General features: G+C 33.7%; 1 protein-coding gene across 1 annotated transcript; it reads right to left on the bottom strand.

Annotated features, from left to right (window-relative positions):
* Nucleotides 1-1,802: 1,802 nt before the first annotated feature.
* LOC112009029 (3'(2'),5'-bisphosphate nucleotidase 1) lies at nucleotides 1,803-10,099 on the bottom strand. The gene is made up of 8 exons (XM_065773122.1): nucleotides 9,855-10,099; nucleotides 8,353-8,428; nucleotides 5,567-5,640; nucleotides 5,266-5,471; nucleotides 3,033-3,243; nucleotides 2,842-2,940; nucleotides 2,600-2,753; nucleotides 1,803-2,145 (listed from the first exon to the last, which is right to left on the bottom strand). Exons 1-8 carry the CDS (start codon nucleotides 10,056-10,058, stop codon nucleotides 1,982-1,984), a joined length of 1,188 nt encoding a protein of 395 aa, XP_065629194.1. The 5' UTR covers nucleotides 10,059-10,099; the 3' UTR covers nucleotides 1,803-1,981.
* Nucleotides 10,100-10,449: the final 350 nt, after the last annotated feature.

The following is a 10,449-nucleotide window of genomic DNA, read 5'->3' as shown; positions in this document are numbered from 1 at the left end:
CAAGAAAATATGAAAGGCATTTCTCTAGTTTGGTCTCAATCAATTAAGATATCCATAATATATTAATGGAAATAATAATGAGCCTTAAATATTTTTAATGTATGAAGTGGTTAGGTTAATAGTATGTCAAAGGTTTTATAAAAAAAAAAAAAAATTAAAAATAATTCCAAGGAAATGTAAAATGCCTTTTTCATAAAAAGGAAATTGTGACTCTTTGAATGGTAGAAATATGATTGTTTTACTTACCTGGTTTATAGATTTCATTATTAAGTTATAAACATCTAAATTAAAGTAAATGAACATATAAATGCAAAATTATATGTAAAGTTACAACAGCACAAGATAAATATATATAGATAATTTTTTTTTTTAATTCATGAATCATTATTTCACTGTTTACTTTCATTTTGCAAAAAACTTTACATAAACTCCTCTATTGTGACAACTTTTTTTTTTCTTTTTACCGAAACAACTTAAGGATATTAAGACTTAAGTTAACACATGTGATAATTGTAAAACACATCAATGATATGAAAAATAGAAAGATTTAAATATTTAAAAAAACATTTTTAGTAGAATATAAAACATTTTTTTCTCAATATTTTATATAACTTTTGCCATAAGATCAATATTGTTGGCATCCTTTAAAGATGATACATAATATTTTTGAGAAGAAGAAGAAGAAGAAGTAGAGACAATGCTAACACATAATATAAAATTATTAAGCTTGCGTGATTTAAATTTGTGGCAAAAAAAAGTATTAATGTATCTATGATAAAAGTTTTTATCTAAATGATATATAGTAGTCCATATTTTTTTTAGACTTGATTCAAAAAATTCATTCTCAATAAACATCAAGTTATCCAAGTCATTCTATGTAATATAATAACAATATATTATTATATACTATATGTATAATGCAGTAGGATAATATTTAATCAAAAAGAATATAGAAGATAACAACTTCAAACACAAAACTAAATTACATCAACTCAAAGTAAAATTCTAATTAACACAAAAATTCATCAACCTAAAGAATTGATGCAATAAAAAAAATCAAACAAAAAATGAAAAACAAATTGTGAGAGAAAGAAGTAACATTTTTGTGTGAAAAAACTATGCATAGAATGAAAAAGAAAATGTCAAATTTATAGTAAAATATTAAGAATAAGAAAAGTCAAAATAAAGGAAGATAAAAAAGTAGAAAAACAATGATATTAAGGTAGAAAGTAGTGGGAAGATAAAGAAGTAAAAGGAAAGAAGAGTTTTGGAAAATTAACAATAAAAATAATTGTTAAAAGATATTTTAATTTTTAAATAATTAAGTCACCTTCAATGATAAAATGTTAAAAATATATATATATAAGAAAAACTGAAAACAAAAAATAACGACGTAACTACTGATGTGGCTCAACATGAACGTAGCAACATTAAATGCTACGCTTTAGCTTTTAGTAATATATAGAAGTAGTATTTTGAAAGTTTATTACTTGCACTGAATAACCCATTTGAAATCAACAATCATTTTGACGTTTGATTAGCTCCTGAGGATAAATTGTAAAGCTGCCTACCATAATAATTAGGGAAAACCATCAGAGATTCAGAAGCTCATGTCACCATGAATGTTGCTTGTTTAAATGTCATTCTAACATTTTGGAAGGAAAATAAAATATAAGGTTATCTTTTTAGAATTAATTAATTAAACAAAGGATTACTGGCACCACTAATTATTAATGGAGAAGTTTCAAAACTCATAGCCATGGACGTCTAGATTCTTGTGGCTGTACCTGAGGATGCTCAAATTCGTTAACAAGGATCTAATCAAATAATTCATTACATCAAATTACAAAAATTTACACTTACCCGTAAAGGTAAAAATCATTGAGTTTTTTATAGTAATTGAACTACAGCTCATTGGAATTATTTGAGTTGTTTTTGGTAAACAAAATCCAGGATTTGGATCTCGTGTTCAACAGGAAAATCACAGGGATGAATTTTTCTCATCCAGGGATTCTCTAACTGCCTTCAAGAGTGATGGCATCAATTTCTGATTGGTCACAATTATGCCTGTGTCAAGATCAAGGTATCTTCCTTGAGAAAAATCCAAAGGGTTCCCTGCAGCATCTGTCACCACACCACCGGCCTCTGCAAAAGTTCATTAAAGAAAAATTCCATAAGCACAGGTATCAGAAATGCAAGTTAAATAAATCATTCTTATTATTGATCAGTTTCACATGCATCTGGTATGGGTATTGAACCCACAACCAACCTCACCCACAACCATGCTCTTACAAGGGAAGGGGGCACATTAGGGCTAAAGCTCATTGTCATGTGATTTAATTAACTGACACAGCTGATATCTCCTAGTCTCACTAATTTTGCATAGAGCCCCTCCCTATGCCTATTGTGTTTATGGAGTCATCACTAGTTGAACGCTTTATTAGTTTAAAGCCTTCAATTGTGAGATAATAATAATACATATCATCATCATGAGGTATCAGAAAAAAGTGAGAAAGACAGGATATCCAAAAAAGAGACCTGTATCTAGGCCACTTTAAGTTGTGAGAGAAAAGAAAGATGGAAAACATATTTTCATTACCAGTCACAACAATGCACCCAGCAGCATGATCCCATATTTTCTCACGGTATCCTTTATGAGGGAATCGCAGATATACGGCTCCATCTCCTCTGGACAGTGCCCCATATTTAGCTTGGCTGTCAATTCTAACCGGTGGTGCTTTGACACCAAGTTTCTGTCCACAAATAAATATTTTAAAACAAGAAATTTAAAAGAATAACAGAAATAATAGTATTAATAGAGCAGAATAGAGAACAAACTACTTTTGCAATGGAGCTAGACAAGTCATGCAAGGAGTGTGCTGCTTCAAAGGATTCAAATAATGATGCTTCCTCTGGATTTTCAGTAGTACTGACATGCACCTACAACGGGCAATAAAAAGACAACTGGTTTGAAGTGCCAAATACCTATATAAATACAGTATGCACTGATATAACTTCCTACAAGTGAGAACCTTTTTTGGCAAAGAACCATCCAGTGACTGCATATATGTTCCTGCGCCAACTTTGGCAAAGAAAAGGCAACCCACTTCATCATGTGAAGAATGCTGACTATCACCACTAATGGAAACTAATGGAAGATTTGGACAAGCCAGGACGCCCAACGCTACTTTCCCTTCATCTAGCAATGCCAGTGCTATAGCATATTGGTCTCCTCTTAGAAATCTATTACAAAATATGAAGCACTCAATTGACAAGAGAATGCATTAAGAAAATAAGCACTCAGTTGACAAGTGAATCATTGATAAAATATATAAATCAGCAAATAGAAAGTACAAAACAAAGCAATGAAAAAGGAAGTTTCGCCAAAGAGAGTTAGAGACCACTGATTTTTTTCTAGTTCCTTTAGTCTTCTAAACGTACTTCATTTCCTATCACAATGCCAAACACCTGAGATGTCACCATAGCTAAATTTGTCATAATATTACTCAAATCTTTGAAACATTTCCATGCATCAATTTGTGTCCCATCACTCAAGTGACACCAAAAGTTACAAGTGATTTGGATCACATGGAGGAAAAACCAGGACTTCAGGAAGGCTCAGAAACAATAAAGGCATATGGAAATGGATAGAAACAATTGTGAAAAAGGACTTTTAGTATCCACAAGAGGAAAGCATTAGGACATTATTAGTTCAGAAGAAAGCATTACACATTGCCTACTGTTCCATGTTAACATACAGAAAATCATATGTACCAAAGCAGAACATCAGATGCCAAATTTCATAAATTTCCCATTCCAGTATCAGCCTAATACATTTATTTCACTCTTTTTTTTTTTATAATTAATTAAACACAAACCCCATGAGTCCGGAACCCATGAACTTACTGTCCATCCAATTATTAAGGGAGGACAAAGTGCCCTTTGAGCTACAGATCATTGGTATCAGAATTATAAGTTTATATAAATCATTTCATGTTTAGATGAATGTAGCCAAGAAACAACAAATTCAAGAGCTATCAACATATATAAATCTATTGGAGGAAAGAATAAATGATCAAAATCATAAGCACACAATCAATCAAGACCATTTTTTCAAAGGAAATTTATACAGAAATCTTTCCAAACCTTTAGTCCAGTAAGCTCCAATTTTGCTAGTTATTGCCACCATGGTTAAGCTTTTAACATTTTATACAAGTCCAGAAAAAGACTCCATCTATATTTAACTAAATGCTTATAACAACAACATGCTATTTGAGATACCTAATTCTATTTTTGGGTAAGAGATCAAATCCTTAAAGCACTAGTCATATTCTAAGTTTTGAATCATACCCTTTAGTGCCATCTATTGGATCCAAAACCCAGTGCCGCCCATGAGAACCACCTTCAGACTTGCCTCTGTCAATGGCCCTAAGCACATCTTCTGTGGTTAAAGAAGAAACACTAAATGATCCATCACTGAGAAGAGTATCATTCACAAGTTTTGTAATACGCTGTAGTGTTTCCTGGCCACTTTCCTTCCGAAGATCTCCTGAATCCTAGAAAATTTAAGCTTTAAAGATTGTTCAACTGGGAGAAAAGAATACAGCATCTGCATGTCTCTGGATAGTCTAGCAAAAGCATTCACACTCACCTCCTCAGCCACTAATGAGAATGATTCAGAAGGAAGTTCATTCTCCAGCACAAAACTAACTAGAGCTTGTGAACCTGGAAATCATAGGTAAGCAATAGAAACAAAACGGCAATCAATTTTTTATAATTAATTAAACACAAACCCCATGAGTCCGGAACCCATGAACTTACTGTCCATCCAATTATTAAGGGAGGACAAAGTGCCCTTTGAGCTACAGATCATTGGTATCAGAATTATAAGTTTATATAAATCATTTCATGTCTAGATGAATGTAGCCAAGAAACAACAAATTCAAGAGCTATCAACATATATAAATCTATTGGAGGAAAGAATAAATGATCAAAATCATAAGCACACAATCAATCAAGACCATTTTTTCAAAGGAAATTTATACAGAAATCTTTCCAAACCTTTAATCCAGTAAGCTCCAATTTTGCTAGTTATTGCCACCATGGTTAAGCTGTTAACATTTTATACAAGTCCAGAAAAAGACTCCATCTATATTTAACTAAATGCTTATAACAACAACATGCTATTTGAGATACCTAATTCTATTTTTGGGTAAGAGATCAAATCCTTAAAGCACTAGTCATATTCTAAGTTTTGAATCATACCCTTTAGTGCCATCTATTGGATCCAAAACCCAGTGCCGCCCATGAGAACCACCTTCAGACTTGCCTCTGTCAATGGCCCTAAGCACATCTTCTGTGGTTAAAGAAGAAACACTAAATGATCCATCACTGAGAAGAGTATCATTCACAAGTTTTGTAATACGCTGTAGTGTTTCCTGGCCACTTTCCTTCCGAAGATCTCCTGAATCCTAGAAAATTTAAGCTTTAAAGATTGTTCAACTGGGAGAAAAGAATACAGCATCTGCATGTCTCTGGATAGTCTAGCAAAAGCATTCACACTCACCTCCTCAGCCACTAATGAGAATGATTCAGAAGGAAGTTCATTCTCCAGCACAAAACTAACTAGAGCTTGTGAACCTGGAAATCATAGGTAAGCAATAGAAACAAAACGGCAATCAATTTCAGTTCATGTCAATCCTCAAAGTTAAAAATGGAACAAGCACTGGAATGACCAACATACTTTATAACATAGCCTTTATTGAAATGGTGAAAACAAAAAAATTTAGCATGACTGTGGACAATGTGACAGTTATAAGAATACCTATTGATAAAAAAGACCTATTGATTTGGTTATATATGCAACATGTTCTATTCACAGAAATTCAAAGGTAACACATTCAGCTCAAAAGTTACTGAATTGCATATAGTATAACCCTGAAAAGAGTATGCTTTGATTAGTAATAATGAAATTTTTTTAGGAAAACAGAATGACCTCATGTATACAGGATATATACAAAAGGATAACCTGAAGAACAACACATGTTCAGCAAAACACAAGACTCAATGGTGTTGAGTTTCCCATGCTCCAACTTGTCATTATTTTTTAGATCATTGCATAAGTGATAAACCTAACTGTATCTATCATGCCAAACCCAAAAGTCATTGACTTCAAAGTCAGCTCAGGATATGACGTGGTTGTGGCAACATTGGCCTTCTTGCCCTGAGCCATCTAAGGCTTCATCTCCCAATTGACCAGGTGACATCCAATGAGTCTTGCAGGTGCTGAGTATGAGTCACCAAGTTTATCCATTTCATGGTTGACATTCTCACTCAAGAAAGGACTTAAATCCAACACCATCTTGCTGGTGAAGACCTACATCCAGCATCAACATGGTGGTGGTGGTGCTGCAGACTGAGTTAGAAGGGATTGAACAAGTTCACTCGGTTTTACAGTTGGGGAACAAAGCCCCCAACCCACAAGCACCCAAGCCAAAGACTTGACCTGTGGCACCACATAAAACATTCCCACCATTGCAGCCACATAAAAAGCCTCATAACCAATTGCTGACTTGATTTGGGGTCTAAGTTCACAATAATTTTGTGGTTTTTGGGTATGCTAATTTGGGATGAATTGAGTGTGGATGATTTTTGCTTTTTTGGGTTACAGCCTAGGTGGTTGGAAACTGGAGAGTAAAAGAAGAGAGACAAGAGGAGAAAAATAAAACTAGTGCCCCTCAAATAATAACCACATTAAAGGATGCCTTAAATCAAATGGCATAAATTTGATGGAAAATTAATGGAGGGACTAAAATGCCACCTTCAAAAAATTGAAGGACCAAAGTCAAACTTTTTAAATTTGATTTAAGGGACGAAAATTATAGTTTACCCAAGATTTATCTATCAAAGGGAGATATACTCACATAGAGTAGCCTTCCCACTTATCTAAAGTCTTTGTCCCTTGTTCCCGCTACAGTAGCATATAGGATAGGGTGTTCAAATGGATATCTTATGAGGGAGGAATGAATTCCAAGTCAATTGGAATACTTACTGCAATGCTATCCAACTGGGAGGTTGGGGATCCGAAGATTATTGGTTTTCAACCAAGCTTTACTTACAAATGGCAATGACGATATGCAGTGGAGATGGATTCTCTTTGGGGCACAGTGATGGAAAATAAATATGGAATTTCTTGGAGTGTTGGTGTTCGGATGTTGCTAGTGGATCTTATGGTGTGTGTCTTTAGAAGCACATTCAGAATTGATTTATTACTTTTGCTAGATTTAATTGTTTTGAGGTAGAATATGGAACTAGGATTCGTTTTTGGCATGACCACGGATGTGGGGATGACGCTTTCAAGAACTCCTACCCAGAGCAGTTTCTAATAGCTAGAAATAGAGCCTTGACCATGGCAGATTTCATGGATTTCTCAGGAGGTACCATTCAGTGTAATCCATCATTTATTAGAGCAGTTCAAGATTGGAAATTAGAGTCCATTAAGTTATTTTAGGATGTTTTATATGCTGCTAGAAAAAATTATGGAGGTGCAGAAAAGCTGGTGTTTGGAATATTTCAAAAAGCCATGCTTTTTGTGTGAATGATAACTACAAGGCATTGAGAGAAGAAGGGACAACAGAAACCCATGGAAAGCTATCTGGAATATTAGAGCTCCTCCATGGGTGGCTGTGTTGCTTGGACAGTTGCAAAGGGTGAACTTCTAACGATTGAAAGGAAACAGTGTATTGAGGTTAATGATTGGTGTTGCATGTGTAAATTTGATGGGGAATCAGTGGATCATTGAATTTTGGCATGTTGGGGAGGATTTTCAAAAAAAAAAAAAAAAAAAGTCAATGCAGCAACTTGGAAGGTAATTCCTTTGTGTCAGATGTGAAGTAGTTAGAGGGAGAGAAATGCACACATGTCTGAAGCCAAAAAAAAGAAAACTTTGGGTAACAAAGTTGAAGTAATTGTTCTACTATCTTTATATTAACAAAAGCTAGCCGCCTACCCTTCTTTGGCAACAGATGTTATAGATTTTTAGATAAGCTGAACTATACCAGTTAACTTTATTTTCTTTCTTTTCTTTTTTCTTTTTGGCTGTTCCTTTGTATGCCTCTCGCGTACTAGGGTTGCACCCCTCTTTTGCACTTTTTTATAAAGTTATTTACTCATTAAAAGAAATTATTTCACTATTCTGCCTATGCAATAAACCAGACTAAGCTATAAATGCTTAAAAATCTGTAAAGTCCTTTTGTGATCAGGGTTCACATGTATTAACTATGAGAACAAGAAAGAGAGACAATAAAATTGCTAGAAAATGAAAGGAATGCACAGAAGAGTTTGACAACAAACCATAATCAGCCACTGTCACAGGACTTTTATCTGATTTCGACTGGACGTCTGATTGCAACAGCTCCTTTTGCACTTTCTGGAGGAGAAAATTACAACATATCAAATCAGCTTTCCGTAAAAAAAATACAATATATCAATAAACACAAAAACAAAATCCGGATGAAACTTTACATTTCGGCCTTAATTACTGACCAATCATATTCTACAAAATAACTATCACATCAAACCAGACAAAAATATGGAACTATGATAGGAATGTGTTGCACAATGCACTCCTTATTTAATTCTAAAAAATGCTTAGGTCTATGAGTCTATACCACATATCCAGATAAGAAGAGGAAGTTCACCCTCAGTATACATAAGCACTATGCAAAAAATCCCATAATTTAAACTGCACTGAGTAAAATAAACGTCAAATTAAAGTTTTATAAAAAAAAATTTCTGTGCATTTAAACTTCCCTTTCCAAAACAACATGTCATGCATGACAACTCAGATACAAAGATGAGACGTGCCATATGCCCATACATCACACAATACACAAGCAGCATGCCATCCACAAACAAAGAAGATTTCCATAAGATTTGTAAAACCCACAGTACTACCTTGGCTCAAATTAGAATTTTAGATTTTGGATTTTGCTAAATCAATGATTTCAGGGCTCAAACCACAAACACTAACAACATTTAGAGATTGCATAAAAAGGAAACAGCCAAAAAGAATTAGAAAAAGAAGGAATAACAATTCTTTCTTTTTTTTATCTTCTTATGGGAGAAGGGATAACAATTTTGAATTTTATTTTTGCTCCAGAGTCCAGACAGTGTAAAACAACAGTATCAGTGTTCCAATATTGCTAAACCAAGCACAACTATATCTAAAATCCATCTGATCTTATAAGTTATAAGCACTTTAGGTTGTGGGAATCACTCAAATTACATTATTATGCTCAGAAATTTTTTTGAAACAATAATTTTAGGTTCTGGGCTTCACTCAACTAGCCCCACTATGCTCTGAATTTTCCTCAAATGATGATGTGAGGGTTCTGGGCTTCACACAACTAACAATATTATGCTTGAATTTTGCTCAAAATAATGATTTTTAGGATCTAGGTTTCAGTCAAATAACACTATTATGCTCTGAATTGCTCAAAATAATGATTTTTAGGATCCGGGTTTCATTCAAATAACACCATTATGCTCTGAATTGTTCAAAATAATCATTTTTAGGATCTGGGTTTCACTCAAACAACACCATTAAGCTCTAAATTTTGCTCAAACAGTGAATTTAGCTTCTGGGTTCCTCTCAAATTAACAAATTCCCTATCTTCAAATTAACAATACTCCCAATAAAGACCAAAACACACACACACACACACATCATCCAAGATATCAAACATTGCATAATCACAAAAACAGAAACCTTGCATGCCTATGTCTCTTTTGTGTGCATTTACATTCATACAAACAAAAAACGAGCATAGAATACAGGCAAGAGAGAGAGATGCCTGGCAGAGTCGAGCAGCGAGAGAGGCGGCTTTGTTGGCAGCCGCGAGTTCATTTTCGTAAGACATTGTTGAGGACGAAAATGATGATGCTGATGCTACTATTGCTAATCTAGAGACCCTATTGGAGAAGAGAGAAACCAAAGGTTCAGTGTTTGTGTTTGTTACTTTGGGTACTACTCTTAAGCAATTTATTATTGTAGCCATCTCTCTCTCTCTCTCTCTCTCTGTGACACTTTTTTCGTTGAAATTATGGTTGGATACTTTTTTTGATAGGCGGATGTATGTTATTTGGAGCAACATTTTTTTTTTTTTTTTTCATTTTTCTTGCTTTTGACTTTTTTTTTTTCTTATTTTTGTTGTGTTTTTTTTTATAGGCGGATGTATGTGATTTGGACCAACATTTTTTTTTTTTTTTTTTCATTTTTCTTGCTTTTGACTTCTTCTTTTTTCTTATTTTTGTTGTGTTTTTTTTTTCCCCCTGGTATGGTCGAATATGTAATATAGAGTTCAAATTAAACTTCACTTACACAAATCAATTGATGTCAACAATTATTATGGAACAAATCAATTGATGTCAACAATTATTATGGAATCC

This window comes from Quercus suber, unplaced genomic scaffold, assembly GCF_002906115.3.
Source record: "Quercus suber isolate HL8 unplaced genomic scaffold, Cork oak 2.0 scaffold_69, whole genome shotgun sequence".
Classification (NCBI taxonomy): Eukaryota; Viridiplantae; Streptophyta; class Magnoliopsida; order Fagales; family Fagaceae; genus Quercus; species Quercus suber.
The sequence above is the reverse complement of the archived record's forward strand: the minus strand, read 5'-3'. Positions and strand labels throughout refer to the sequence as shown.